Below are 16,309 nucleotides of genomic sequence, written 5' to 3' on the forward strand. Positions count from 1 at the left end.
TGCCTGATGAAGCACATGCTACTCGCCTATAACCTCCAACCCTTCTCCAATAGTGTAGACTTACCCATGAGGCATGTGCCTAGGGGGGCACTTACCAGGGGCAGCACTGGGCTGCTTGTCTTATTACTCTTTATCTGACATTTCCCAGTAACTTAAAACTCTTCTCAATGTACATTACCGTACGCCATCTTGGTTGGAGTGTTGGTCGGTAGGGCGTGCACATCCTGTCCCTATAAGATTTCCTGTATACATCATTAAAAAAAACACAGAATGTCACAGCTTATGTTGTTTTATTATATTATATTCAATCATCAAATGAGGGCTTAAAGCTAAACAAAAATACAAGCAAAATTGGGCTGCTGTTACTGTTGTGCTGTGTGGTGCCCTGATCCCTAAATCCACCCAATAGTGAGGTCCCTCCACCAATCACCAGCCAGCTCCTCTTTGTCACCTGGTGGAGGTATTTCCTCACGAACATACACCGCATAGTGAGGTGGCCCTGCTATGTCTGAGCTGTCAGTCACACCCTGGTACCGCCAGGCTTACAGTGGATGCCATAGGGTGCCACATTGCCACTCAGACTGGTAGAGTATGTAATGATAGAGTCCGTTATCTACCTTTTAACATTAGCTATATACTAATACCGTGTAGCCGCAATGGCCGCTAAACCACGTGCACGTGCTACGCCCTCCGTACGCTATTTGGGTATGAAGGCCTCGCACGTGGTACGCAAATTACGTACACACGCTACGCTGGGTGTATGGAATACACACAGCGAGCGTACACACAGACAGTACTTTTATAAACTTTAAACACAGAGCCTGATTATACTGTAAGTCTTAGTATTGAGATACTGCAATGATATACCACTGGTTAACCTGGATATTTAAGCAAGCTGTTTGAGTGATTGAGATACATTGAAACCCTTTGTACTAGCTAGAGAAACACAGACACCCTGCTGAGGTTCCAAAACCTTTACTAACGAGATTTAGTTATGTAAAAAAGGAAAAATACAGTTAACATCGTATACACTACAGACTAACATCAATACCTAAACATGATAACTACACATATACAATATACAACAGTTTAACAATAACAGAGAGAGAGAGTATGGCAAATACAAACAGAGAACAAGTTGGTTACAGAGAAAAACTTACACACTGGGGAATGATCGCTGCGCAGTCCTGGTCACCAGCTCCATAGTTAGTCAGTGATGAAAACCTTTTGTGGAGAGTAGACTAAGCTGGCCCAAACTGTCTGTTCCTTATATACACTGCATACAGTATACTACAAAGGGACCTATATCTCATTGTTCATTGGACACAGGAATCTGTCTTCACATTACAACAAAAGGTCATAGGTTTGTTTGAACAGGTGGGCTGTGACTATTCCAGACTGCTCAGGTGGGAGGGAATCTCAGGATTCCTACCACATGGACAATGAACCGCAAATACAGTAAATGTCCAGAAACTATTTATAGACATAACTATACGCAGGAGCAATTAATCTCTACCTAACCAGCACCAAATTGTTTCTAATAAAATACTCTTCGGTTAGGTACCAAACACCATCGCTCAGACCCTATCTGACCCTTCGTATCATGCAAAGAGGAATTCCTTTGTTCATGAACCAGTTATACTAAACAAACTTACAGTTATTATTAAGGGGACCATTACCTATAAAACATACTATTCGGATTAACTATGTAACGATCGAGTCGCCCACCAGACGCACACAAACTCTACCGTAAGTGCGCATACCACGCGCCAATGCGCACGGCCGTAGAAGCTCCATTACGCAACTGCGAATATGCGCACGCACGGGAGAGAATGTGCACGTGCAGCGGGCAAGCGCATGGGGTTAACATATGGCAATGTGAAGCATGATATTTTTCGACTTTGACAGTAACCAGAGATTTCACATAAGTCCAAGTGATCTGTAATGGAAACTGCACAGCACACTCCCTACTTACTGCACCTAGAGAGCCACATGTTGCAATAAAGTCTGCTTCATCTGTAGAGTATAATTATCATCTCAATGTACCCAGATTTTATTATGTTTATGATGGAATAATATTTTTACATTTGGAATTTTTATTTACGTTCTAGTATTGTGCAGAATTGCTGAAAACACACGGTGCCTCTGTATTTGCTCATCTGCTAATACAAGACATTTTGGACAAGGGAAGAAAAGCTGTGATTGGTTTCTGGGAAAGTCTCTATGTCCTACAGGCTGATCACCAACATCCTAATTTACTGGCAGTATTGGATGAGATCAGTCATGCAGGTAACACTGGGGCTCTATCTATCTATCTATCTATCTATCTATCTATCTATCTATCTATCTATCTATCTATCTATCTATCTATCTATCTGTCTATCTCTATTTATATCTGTCTGTCTGCCTTCTTTCCTGACTTGTCTAACTAGCGTTCTATATTGGAACAATGTAGGTGTTTGGGTGGTGGTGGTGGCCGAGACTATAATACAGTGGCCTTGTCATTTTTGTTTTTATGACTGATGAAAGTGGGATTCCCCTGTGAAGACATTATAAAGATCAGAAGAAACCTCTTTATGATGGCCCATTCCTACTATTTACAAATACAACCGATGCCCCTAGCTGGTGCAGAATCAGTGTCCTTACTGATTAGTAGCTGTTGAAAAATTGTGTCACTCTCCAATAGACAGTCGATGAAATGTACAAATGCATAGGGGGACATTTACTAAGCAGTGATAAGAGCAGAGAAGTGAGCCAGTGGAGAAGTTTGCCCATGGCAACCAATCAGCACTGAAGTAACATCTATAATTTACATACTACAAAATGATACAGAGCTGCTGATTGGTTGATGGGGCAACTTCTCCACTGGCTCACTTCTCCGCGCGTATCACTGCTTAGTAAATGTCCCCCAATGCATAAAAACAAGGGCTGTGGAAAAGGGGCAACTTGAGAGTCCACCAATTTCAGCACCTGAATCTATATTTGCGTCCTGCCTGCAGCTGTGACAATCATAGTATCAGTGACCACAGTGTGGTAATGACGGTGGACCTCAGTACCCAATAATAGGTAACAATAACACTACAATAATGAAATCACAGCAATTATAGGTAGGTACCAGCCCCAAGTGGAAGCCTGGAGTCCTTATAAAGAAAGTCCTTTGCACTGAGTCTGGTTTCTTTGGCATCAATTTTGGTTGGATCATTGATCTACAGCCTATTTAAGGTAGTAATTCCTAGTTCAAGATTAGGTTAGAACAGCAGTTCAATAAAGAAATCCCAGCAATTATAGGTAGGTTACCAGCCCAAGGTGCTTATATAATCCTTATTCAGAAAGTCCTTTGCACTGAGTCTGGTTCCTTGGCATCAATTTTGGTTGGATCATTGATCTATAGCCTATGTAAGGTAGTAATTCCCAGTTCTAGGTCACAGTGTTATAGTCGTGGTATTGGCATTTACAAGTCCCTAAAGTGACTGAAGTAGTCTTTACAAACTGACGCATTTCATTGTAAATATCCACAACTTCCTCAGAAACATAGAATTTGACGGCAGATAAGAACCACTTGGCCCATCTAGTCTGCCCCTTTTACTTTTTATTCTTTAGGTAATCTCAACCCTTTTTGAACCTTAATTCTTTGTAAGTATATTCATATGCCTATCCCAAGCATGTTTAAATTGCTCTACAGTCTTAGCCTCTACCACCTCTAATGGGAGGCTATTCCACTTATCTACTACCCTTTCTGTGAAGTAATTTTTCCTTAAATTTCCCCTGAACCTGCCTCCCTCCAGTTTCAGTGTATGTTTTCGAGTTCTAATATGTCTCGTCCTTTGAAGAATGTTTCCCTCCTGAACTTTGTTAAAACCTTTGGTATATTTGAAAGTTTCTATCATGTCTCCCCTTTCCCTTCTCTCCTTCATACTACACATGTTAAGATCTTTTAGCCTTTCCGGGTAAGTTTTGTGATGTAGGCCATGCACCATTTTAGTTGCCCTTCTTTGTACACTCTCTAATGTATTTATATCCTTCTGGAGATATGGTCTCCAGAACTGGACACAGTATTCCAGATGAGGCCGCACCAATGACCTATACAGTGGCATTATTACTTCTCTTTTCCTGCTACTGATTCCTCTTCCTATGCAACCAAGCATCTGACTGGCCTTTCTCATTGCTTTGTTGCATTGCTTTCCTGCCTTTAAGTCACTTGAAATAGTGACTCCTAAATCCCTTTCCTCCTCAGTAGTTTCCATTATAGTACCCTTGATACTATATTTAGCCTTTGGGTTTTTGAGACCCAAGTACATGATTTTGCATTTTTTAGCATTAAACCAGAGGTTCCCAAACTGTGTGCCGTGGCTCCCTGGGGTGCCTCGGGACACTAGCAGGGGTGCCCTGGGTTAGTGGTCCAGGACCAATTCAAATTAACCATGGTCAATATAATAGGCAAAACCAGTGCTGGCGGCTGCCAGTCATAAAATATGTGGCCAAACAGAAGCAAATCTTGTCCCTCACCACACAGCTGACCCTAAGGATGACATATAAATGCGATCTACTTAATGTAATATTTCTTTCTAAATTTCTCAATAAGAAATTTTTGGCCTAGGGGTGCCGTGAAAAAAATTCTGATATTCTAGGGCGCCATGATTCAAAAAAGTTTGGAAACCACTGCATTAAACTGTAGTTGCCATGTTCTTTTTTTTTTTCCCCAAAATATTTTTTATTGAGGTTTAGAAAATACAACAAACGATAGCTGATAAGGACGAATAGTCCAACAGTATGTAGGATCACAATAGTTAGTCAAATAATCATATACAAAGTGGTAGGGATCCAATAGAAAAACCTCAAGTTGCCATGTTCTTGACCATTTTTCAAGTCTAGCTAGGTCATCAATCATTTGTTTTACCCCTCCTGGTGTGTCTACCCTGTTGCATATCTTTGTATCATCTGCAAAAAGGCATACTTTCCCTTCAATACCATTTGCAATGTCACCAACAAAGATATTAAAGAGAACTGGTCCGAATACAGATCCCTGGGGTACTCCACTGGTAACATTTCCCTCCATAGATTGCACTCCATTTACTACAACTGTCTGTTTCCTATCCTGCAACCATTTTCTTATCCATTTAACTATTTTATAATCCACCCCCACACTTTCAAGTTTATTTAGCAGTCTGCGATGTGGGACAGTGTCAAATGCCTTACTAAAGTCTAGATATGCTACATCTACAGCTCCCCCTTGATCTATTATTTTCATCAGAGTCAAAAAAGTAAATAAGATTTGTTTGGCATGATCTCCCACAAGTAAATCCATGCTGTTTTGGATCCTGTAAGTTGTTTGATTTAAGATATTCCACAACTATTTCTTTTAGTAGTTGTTCCATTACTTTCCCTACTACTGATGTAAGGCTTACTGGTCTGTAGTTACTTGCTTCTTCCTTGCTTCCACTTTTGTACAGTGGAACTACATTTGCTGTTTTCCAGTCCTCTGGAATGGCACATGTATTTAGTGACTGGTTAAATAATTCTGTTAATGGTGCCACCAGCACATCTTTTAGCTCTTTTAGTATCCTTGGGTGTATCCCATCTGGCCCCATTGATTTATCCACTTTTAGTTTTGAAAGTTCAGTTAGGACCTTCTCCTCTGTAAATGTACTTTCATCTACCTTATTTTTATGAATGTCCTTGCAACTTAACTCTGGTCCCTTCCCTTCTCCTTCTGTAGTAAATACTGAGCAAAAATAATTATTTAGGTGATCTGCTATTGCTTTGTCTCCCTTCACCAAATTTTCACTCTCTGTCTTAAGTCTTATTATTCCTCCATTTGATTTTCTCCTTTCATTTATATACTTAAAAAAAGTTTTGCCCCCTTTATCTACTGACTGGGCCATTTTCTCCTCAGCTTCTGCCTTTGCACATCTGATCAGTTTCTTAGCATCCTACCGTCTGTCAAGATACACCTCATTGTCATTATTATTTTGAGTCTGTTTGTATTTCCTAAAAGCCATCTTTTTTGCTTTCACACTAGTTGATACTTCTTTTGTGAACCACACTGGCTTCCTTTTCCTAGTGCTTTTCCTAACCTTTTTGATACAAAGGTCTGTTGCCCTTAGTATTGCACTTTTCAGTTTTTCCCACCTCTCCTGCACTCCTTCCAAGTTCCACCAGTCCGCCAATTAATCACTTAAACATCTCCCCATTTTTGCAAAGTCAGCATTTCTAAAATCCAACACCTTTGTTTTGGATCCTGTCTTTATACTAAACCATACTGCTTGATGATCACTGGATCCCAGGTGCTCATCCACATATATGTCTGATATCCTGTCACCATTTGTAAGAATTAAATCTAATATTGAGTCTTTGCGAGTGGGCTCCCTCACCAATTGCTTGAGAGATGCTCCCTGTAAGGAATTAAAAAAATTGCCACTTGTAGCTGAACTTGCAAAGGACCCCTCCCAATTTACATCAGGTAAATTAAAGTCTCCCATGATTATGACTTCTCCCTTTAAAGCCATTTTAGAGGTGTCCAACAATAGGTTCCTGTCCAAATCCTGCCCCTGGCCTGGTGGTCTATAGATCACCCCAATGCGAATAATGTCCTTCTCCCCGGTTTCTGTGGTGACCCAAAGGGCCTCAGTTTTGTCCTCAACATTTTGTATTAAAGTAGCATTTTATGCTTTTTTTCACATACATTGCTACCCCTCCTCCTATTCTTCCCATTCTATCCTTCCTAAATAAATTGTATCCTGGTATAGCTATGTCCCAGTCATGATTCTCATTGCACCATGACTCAGTAATTGTGACAATATCCAGGTCATCCCTTGTCATTATCGCAATTAGCTCTGGAATTTTTGTCTCCTAAGCTCCTAGCATTTGCACACATAGCTTTAAGAATTTTGTCTGTGCATCTATTATTAGTAGCCATGCCCAGACAGTACAAAATAAATGCCAAGTATATCTGTATCACTGTGTACCTGGCTCTATATAGTAATGGTGCTTCCATTCAGTGGTGACACCTGTGTCAGAGGACAGGTTTGCTCCATGTACTCTCTGTTTGCACACCTCGATAGAACATAGGGCATAATTCAGACCTGATCGTAGCCGTGCAAAATTTTGCACGGCTACGATCAGCCACCCTGACATGCGGGGGGACACCCAGCACAGGGCTAGTCCTCCCCGCATGTCTGGGCCCACCCACCCAGCACAGGTACAAAAGCATTGCAAGGTGGCAATGCTTTTGTACCTGAAGAGTAGCTCGCTACCAGCCCAGCTCCGTTGTCACGCAGCCGCCGTGGCCCATCCCCCGCACGGTCTGGGCAAGCCTGCGTTGCCCGGACTGCGCCCCCAAAACGGCGGCCCAACGCCACCGGCCCGACCCCTCACACCCAGCGAATGCCACTGCCTGTCAATCAGGCAGAGGTGACCGCTAGGTTGAGATGCTGACAGCATCTCTGGCATTCGCCGGTGCACTGCAGCGCCTGCGCATGCCCAGTTCAGACCTGATCACCTGCTGTGCGAAAACGAACAGCAGCGATCAGGTCTTAATTAGCCCCATTGTGTGGACAAATATTGTAATGGGAGTACCCAGTGATGTGCACAGTCTCAGAGGTTGATGAGTCCTCAATGAAATCAGTATAGCCATGAATACCAGTCATCAAGGTCCTGATTAGGAGTTGGACCCATGTCTGTTTTGGGTACGGATCTTGCTGAGCCAAGATTAGCCAACTATGGGCAGCTACAGGTAATTCAGTGTCTTACACATCACAGCAGCGTCTGGTTATATTAGACCAGCAATTTTCCATTCACACATAGGCTACATATTCTGAAAGCTTGTCACGGGTGTGTAAATAGGATTTTGGTTACCTACCGGAAAATCCTTTTCTCGTAGTCTGTACAGGATGCTGGGGTCCACATTAGTACCATGGGGGTATAGACGGGTCCACCAGGAGCCATTGGCACTTTAACAGTTTGAGAGTGTAGGCTGGCTACTCCCTCAATGTAAAGCCGAGACACCCCGGGCAGCTGCCCAGGAAGAACCCACCTTACGAGGAGAGTGGGCCTTAACAGACGTAGGAAACGGCAATCCTGCCGTAGACTATGCATGCTGGATAGTGACCCTGATCCAGCGAGAGATTGTCTGCTTAGAAGCAGGACACCCAAGTTTCTTGGGATCATACAGGACAAACAGAATCCAATTTTCTGTAACGAGCAGTCCTCTTCACATAGATTTTCAGAGCCCTTACAACATCCAAGGACTTTGATGAAATCGATGGAGTCAGTAGCCACTGGCACCACAAAAGGTTGGTTGATATAAAATGCCGACACAACCTTCGCAATAAACTGCTGACATGTCCGAAGCTCAGCCCTATCTTCATGGAAGATCAAGTACGGGCTTCTACAGGACAAAGCCCCCAACTCCAACACACATCTAGCAGAAGCTAAGGCCAACAAAGTGAATGTTTATCGGCAGGCCGGCTTCCAGACTTGACCACCTTCCTTGGAAGGTCTCCCCCTGTGTGACTGCGCCCCAGCCTCGGAGACTTGCATCCGTGGTTAGAAGGACCCAATCCTGAATCCCGAACCTGCGGCCCTCCAGAAGGTGAGGTAGTTGCAACCACCAGAGGAGTGAAATCCTGGCCTTTGGCGACAGACGTATTTGCATATGTAGATGGGATCCCGACCACATGTCCAGGAGATCCAGTTGGAAGGACCGAGCATGAAACCTCCCATACTGCAGAGCCTCGTAAGAGGCCACCATCTTCCCCAGGAGGCGAATGCACTGATGAATCGACACCTGGGCTGGCTTCAGAACATCACGGACCATTGTTTGTATCACCAAAACTTTTTCCTCTGGAAGAAACACCCTCTGCACTCCCCTGTCGAGGATCATTCCCAGAAAGGACAACCGCCTGGTTGGTTCGAAATTTGATTTTGGAAGATTCAGGATCCAACCGTGTTCCTTGAGCAGGTGGGTCATGAGAAGTATGAACTGTAACAGCTTCTCCTTGGACGGTGCCTTTATCAGCAGATCGTCCAGGTATGGAATTATGTTCACCCCCTGCCTGCGGAGGAGAACCATCATTTCCGCCATCAAACAACACAATTTAGGATTAAGTCTTAATAAATTATATATAGATATCTTTTATAGAAATAAGCTTTTTATGTAGCCGGCCGGCAGATTATATATAATTGTGTGTATACAATATTACTTTTTAATTAATAAAATCTATATTGGATTTGAAAAGCGCACTCTCATATTGTATTTCATTTCCGCCATCACCTTGGTAAAAACCCTCGGTGCTGTGGAGAGGCAAATGGCAGAGCCTGGATAGTGACAGTCCAACAGTGCGAATCGGAGATAAGTCTGATGCGGCGGCCAAATCAGATTGTGGAGGTACGCATCCTTGATATCCAGGGATACCAGGAATTCCCCCTCTTCCAGACTTGATATCACCGCCCTAAGAGATTCCATTTTCAACTTGAACTCCTTCAGAAAGGGGTTTAGCGATTTTAGGTTCAGAACGGGTCTGACCGAACCATCCGGTTTCAGTACCATGAAAACATTTGAATAGTAACCTTTGTTTTGCAGATGAGGAGGGAACGGTACAATGACCTGTGCCTCCACCAACTTCTGGACAGCTGCCTGCAGGACGGCCCTGTCTGCCAGCAAAGGGAGGGAGATTTTGAAATTCCAGCCTTTACCCCTGGGACACGATATCTTGCACCCAGGGGTCCAGGCCGGACGACACCCAGACGTGACAGAAAAGCCGGAGTCTCGCGCCCACCGGCCTCACCTCCGGGGTGTGCAGTCCACCGTCATGCGGAGGTCTTTGGCGTACCTGAAACAGGTTTTTGATCCTGGGAACCGGTCGCAGCCGGTTTCTTGGATTTGGGCCTGCCTCCCCTAAAGAAGGTGTTGGACGGTCTGGCCTTTCGTGGCTTGGCAGTTGAAGAAAAGGGTTTCTTCATAGCAGGTGCAGCTGAGGGAAGAAAAGGTGACTTACTCGCCGTAGCCGCGGAGATCCACGCATCTAACACTTCCCCAAAGAGAGCCTGACCTGTGTAGGGTAGGGTCTCCACACTTCTCCTGGATTCTGCGTCGGCAGACCACTGGCACAGCCACAGTCCTCGACGAGCTGAGACAGACATGGAAGAAATTCCTGCAGCCATGGAACCCAGGTCTTTCATGGATTCTACGAGAAATCCTGCTGAATCCTGAATGTTACGCAAAAACAATTCAACATCAGATTTATCCATAGTATCCAAATCTTCAAGTAACGTGCCTGACCACTTTACTATAGCTTTGGCAATCCAAGCACTGGCAATAGTGGGACATAATATAGCCCCTGATGCCGTGTACTTGGATTTGAGCGTATCATCAATTTTACGATCAGACGGCTCTTTCAAGGCGGTAGATCCTGGAACAGGTAAAACCACCTTCTTTGATAGTCTGGATACAGACGCGTCAACAATGGGCAGGTTTTCCCATTTTTTCCTATCCTCCACAGGGAAAGGAAACACCACCAGGACCCTTTTAGGGATCTGGAATTTTTTCTCAGGGTTTTCTCATGCTTTTTCAAAAATAGCATTTCATTCTTTTGACACAGGGAAGGTTAGCGAGGCTTTCTTATTCTCAGTGAAGTAAGCCTCCTCAACCTGCTCAGGTGTTGTATCAGTAATATTCAACACATCCCTAATGGCCTCTATCAGCAACTGCACCCCTTTTGCAAGAGATGCCGCCCCCCTCAACACATCCCCATCACCGTCCTCAGTGTCAGAATCGGTATTCGTGTCATCTTGCATAATCTGTGTAAGAGCACGTTTTTGGGAATATATAGCAGGGGGACCCTGAGGTAACAGAACTGGGCCAGACTGCCATAGAGCTCTGTAAAACCTGAGTTGCAGACTCATTCTGTGCAACCCAAGTAGAAATCTGAGAAATCACAGATTGGATAGAGGATAACCACTCAGGTTCCCTTGCTGGTATCTGTGCTAAAACAGTGCAATACTGATTACATGGAATGGGATCATCCTGAGAGGACATATCCTCTGCAGCATATGACACAGAGTCCCTGGACATAGCTTAATGGAGACCACAGACACTCCACACACACACACAGGGGAGGGCAGACAGAGTTTACCCCCCAAGAATGGCAAGAGAGAGACAGAGATTGGAGCCAACCCACACACAGCGCTTTCAAGGTATAGGGAGACCCCAACCAGCGCTGACTGTGCACCTTAATAGGTTACACAGCCTCTATACAGCCCCCCCCCCTTCCCCCCACACCTTCTACAACCCACTGGTACCGTGAGAGATAGCTGGAGTTGTTCTGGAGGGACTTGCTCTTCACTGACAGTGCTGTGCAGGCAGGAAAATGGCGCTGAACGCTGCTGGGTCCGCTCTGAGGAGAAGCCCCACCCCCAAAATGGCGCTGTCTTCCCGCTCTTCATAGGATTATACTGGCCTGAGGAATTATGCTGGCAGAGATCCTGGGACCCTGACAGGCTGTGTGACCAGTTTAGGTTATAGGCGCTGGCTCAGGGCGCCCCTCACAGCGCCGCACTATGTACCGCTGAGCCCTGGAGCGCAGTTAGTACTGCGCTCCATACCCTGTTGCCGCCATCTTCACACCGGCCCCCTGCTTGCTAGGGGGGTCGGTGACTCACTCGCCAGCAATTTTCTGGCTCTGTAAGGGGGTGGCGGCAGGCTGCCGGGGTGAGCGATCCCCTGTGGTGGGAAACGATCGATCCCCTCAGGAGCTCAGTGTCCTGTCAGCGGAGATAGTGGCTCAGACCCCGCATGGCGGACACTACTCCCCCCCTTAGTCCCACGAAGCAGGGAGGCTGTTGCCAGCAGTCTCCCTGTAAAATAATAAACTCTAACATAAACTTTTAATAAAGAAGCTCTGTAGAGCTCCCCTAGCTGTGACCGGCTCCTCCGGGCACATTTTCTAAACTGAGTCTGGTAGGAGGAGCATAGAGGGAGGAGGCAGCCCACACTCTCAATTTCTTAAAGTGCCAATGGCTCCTGGTGGACCCGTCTATATCCCCATGGTAATAATGTGGACCCCAGCATCCTCTAGGACGTAAGAGAAAGAAGTATTGCTGATCTCTTGCACCAGGTATAGGGGCTGATAGTGATAGATGCAGCCATAGCCATATACAGGCAATGATTCACATTCACTTCCATGCTTACAATGTGGCCGCACTTGTGTACATCTGTGAATCAGGCACAAAGTCTGTAGATCTGCTGCTTGGGTCTAGATCGGGGTTGTATAAATAGTCCATAGAGGAGCCGGGAGGGTTGTGCAGGTTACTGTCAGTAATATTGTGAGATAAATAACTCTGTGGAATTATTACAGTTATTCTTTTTTTTTTAGGTCAAACGTTAGTGGAGCAGATTCTGTTGGACCAACATGGACACCCACTGCCTGCGGAGATTAAAGGTAAGAAATCCTAAACCTGAGCAAGGCAAAATTATAAATTTGTCAGAATGTTGTGCATTGCATGTATGACATAGAAATATGTGTACGCTAGATGTTCTACCCATTCTTCGCACGGGAGTATTTGATTTTCACGATTGTACATATATATGAGTGACACGATAATTTTTGTCGTTTATTAAATTCTACACACTGGGGGTGCAATCCAAATTTTGATCCAATTGTCCATTTGGGTGTTACCGTTCATGCAACGCAAGCCGCGCATCGGTAATGACGTCATTATGTCAACCCCCTTTTCATCCCCTTAGGGGAGGTTTACTGACCACTTAAGTGATGATTTTTTCCCCAAAAAAACAGCTCAGAATTTTTTTTTTTTTAATGAGTGAATTAGGTGAAGAACATGAATCAAACCAAACCTTATCCAAAATGATTTTAGTAAAAATAAATATATATATATATATTTTTAATTGTTTTCTTAAAAATATTTTTTCCGCAAACATCGGAACATCGGTTGGGAAGATAGGTAACATCGCAACCATTGTGACGTTACTTTTTACACCCAAGACAGCTGCCAGGTACACAGGAGGAGAGAACTTGGGGGGGTTGTTTTACACGTTCTTAGCGGCTGCCATTGTCTGCAGCCGCTGGGTGGGGGGTCCTGCCTGGCCGTCCGATCAGCAATGACTGGCAGCACGGCAACACTTAGGGGAGGGTGCAGGGAATCCAAACAGAAAATAAGACAGCGCTTTTCACTTTGTTACATTTTTTTTTACCAAAGTGATATCATAAAAAATACATATACATATTCACCTATATGCACAAATATCACACTACGATACCGGCCAGTATCAATTTAATCTACAGTACATAAAACATTAAAAACAACTCCAAAATGAAAGTAATTAATCCACAATCATCCGGCTAAATTAGCACATATGCAACACAGCTCTCTCTCCCTCTTGAGGCTCTAATGCAAGGACTCTCTATACTTTCAATATAATAAGAATTTACTTACCGATAATTCTATTTCTCATAGTCCGTAGTGGATGCTGGGGACTCCGAAAGGACCATGGGGAATAGCGGCTCCGCAGGAGACTGGGCACAAAAGTAAAAAGCTTTAGGACTACCTGGTGTGCACTGGCTCCTCCCCCTATGACCCTCCTCCAAGCCTCAGTTAGGATACTGTGCCCGGACGAGCGTACACAATAAGGAAGGATTTTGAATCCCGGGTAAGACTCTTACCAGCCACACCAATCACACCGTACAACTTGTGATCTGAACCCAGTTAACAGCATGATAACAGAAGGAGCCTCTGAAAAGATGGCTCACAACAACAATAACCCGATTTTTGTAACAATAACTATGTACAAGTAATGCAGACAATCCGCACTTGGGATGGGCGCCCAGCATCCACTACGGACTATGAGAAATAGAATTATCGGTAAGTAAATTCTTATTTTCTCTAACGTCCTAGTGGATGCTGGGGACTCCGAAAGGACCATGGGGATTATACCAAAGCTCCCAAACGGGCGGGAGAGTGCGGATGACTCTGCAGCACCGAATGAGAGAACTCCAGGTCCTCCTCAGCCAGGGTATCAAATTTGTAGAATTTAGCAAACGTGTTTGCCCCTGACCAAGTAGCTGCTCGGCAAAGTTGTAAAGCCGAGACCCCTCGGGCAGCCGCCCAAGATGAGCCCACCTTCCTTGTGGAATGGGCTTTTACAGATTTTGGCTGTGGCAGGCCTGCCACAGAATGTGCAAGCTGAATTGTACTACAAATCCAACAAGCAATAGTCTGCTTAGAAGCAGGAGCACCCAGCTTGTTGGGTGCATACAGGATAAACAGCGAGTCAGATTTTCTGACTCCAGCCGTCCTGGAAACATATATTTTCAGGGCCCTGACTACGTCCAGTAACTTGGAATCCTCCAAGTCCCTAGTAGCCGCAGGCACCACAATAGGCTGGTTTAAGTGAAATGCTGAAACCACCTTAGGGAGAAATTGAGGACGAGTCCTCAATTCTGCCCTGTCCGTATGAAAAATTAGGTAAGGGCTTTTATAGGATAAAGCCGCCAATTCTGACACACGCCTGGCTGAAGCCAGGGCTAACAGCATTACCACTTTCCATGTGAGATATTTTAAGTCCACAGTGGTGAGTGGTTCAAACCAATGTGATTTTAGGAACCCCAAAACTACATTGAGATCCCAAGGTGCCACTGGAGGCACAAAAGGAGGCTGTATATGCAGTACTCCCTTGACAAACGTCTGAACTTCAGGAACAGAAGCTAGTTCTTTTTGGAAGAATATTGACAGGGCCGAAATTTGAACCTTAATGGACCCTAATTTTAGGCCCATAGACAGTCCTGTTTGCAGGAAATGCAGGAATCGACCCAGTTGAAATTCCTCTGTAGGGGCCTGTTAGGGTCTCCTGCCCTGTGCTGCCACGTCGTCATGGCAACCGGGAGACAAGTGCTAGTGGAGTAACCTGAGCGCAGCTGATACTCCGGTTCGGGTCTTTTGCTGTGCAGTGGTTATAGGCTCTGTGCACAGCAGGGGATCCGGTGCTGGTTTTTGTGCTCACAGTCTGTGAGGTCTGAGTGGGGCGTGGACAGCACCTGCTTTATAAGGCCTCTTTTCAGAGTAAGCAGATGCTGCTGAATCTTTGTTGGTTAGTCAGTTCATGAAAGTTAGCCAGTACTGTGTAGCTTTGTATTTGTTTGTTGCTTACTGCAAATAGGCCTGGGGATTTGGTATTACACTCTGCCAATCCAGACCTAGCAGTAAGACTGGAGTCAGTCGTTTAGCTTGCTGGGGTTCTGTTACTACTCTGTGAACTTAGCAAGTTTGCGGCTGTATTCTAAGACTTGCCTGCCTAAATCCTGTCTCACTGTGCTAGGTGTCAGGGGTCAGTTTAGTGGCAGTAAGCTAAAACCTGTGCACTGCAAGTGAGAATTAGGATTGTGGAGATTCTCCTTGTGTCTATCATTCCATCTCTGACCAAGGAGTTTACTGCCACACCCGTTGGTAACCCTTTAGGGTTTTGCTGTTGCCCTTAGCAACAGCATTTCGGGTTCTCTACGTATTAAAACACAACATCTTGCTTTTCCATCTGTGCAGTTCTAATACAAGGGAGATACCCAGTTCCTTAGCCTCTGGGCTTCTCTGTTCACTTTGTGTGTATTTTGTTACCCTATCACCTTCTGTGTACGTTATGTCATATTCCCCAGTTTGTCTGTGAGTCCATTTGTTTCGCATAACAGTTCAAACACCAGTACATTCCTGCAGACACTGGAGTGCATAACAGTTCTGACACCAGTACTTTCCTGCAGGCACTGGTGTGCATAACATATTCAGCAGCCCAATACTCCTGTTGAAATTTTGTGGGAATATGGAGCATACCCCTCAAAATACGTTGCAACAGGTGGTCGATCAGGTGCAGGTCCTGACCCGACAATTTAATGATTTGTCCATTAAAATGCACACCTCCCAGGCTGCTGGCGGAGCTCCCGCAGCAGCAGCACCTGCAGGGGTTAAGGAGCCGAAAGTAAATCTCCCGGATCGTTTTTCTGGAGATCGCTCGCAGTTCTTTTGTTTCAAGGAGAGCTGCAAGCTATACTTCCGGCTTAGGCCTCAGTCTTCTGGGTCGGAGATTCAGCGGGTGGGCATAGTGATTTCCTTGCTACAAGGAGACCCACAGGTCTGGGCATATGGGTTGCAGCCTGACTGTCCGTCGCTTAAAAGTGTTGATGCTTTTTTTACGGCACTGGGCATGTTGTATGATGACCCTGACAAGACGGCCTCAGCCGAGGCTCAGATTTCGATCCTTAAGCAAGGGCGAAGGCCAGTTGAGGTTTACTGTACGGAGTTTCGGAGGTTG

At 45.0% G+C, this 16,309-nt stretch overlaps 1 protein-coding gene across 1 annotated transcript in view; it reads left to right on the forward strand.

Moving 5' to 3' along the window:
* The window catches only part of LOC134980794 (uncharacterized), a 377,631-nt gene that overhangs the window by 125,539 nt on the left and 235,783 nt on the right, over positions 1-16,309 (forward strand). Inside the window, exons 16-17 of the mRNA XM_063947760.1 lie at positions 2,112-2,289; positions 12,372-12,437. Coding sequence (XP_063803830.1) covers positions 2,112-2,289; positions 12,372-12,437 — 244 coding nt within the window. The remainder of the gene's footprint in view (positions 1-2,111; positions 2,290-12,371; positions 12,438-16,309) is intronic.

The sequence above is a fragment of the Pseudophryne corroboree genome, chromosome 12 (genome assembly GCF_028390025.1).
Source record: "Pseudophryne corroboree isolate aPseCor3 chromosome 12, aPseCor3.hap2, whole genome shotgun sequence".
Taxonomy (NCBI): Eukaryota; Metazoa; Chordata; class Amphibia; order Anura; family Myobatrachidae; genus Pseudophryne; species Pseudophryne corroboree.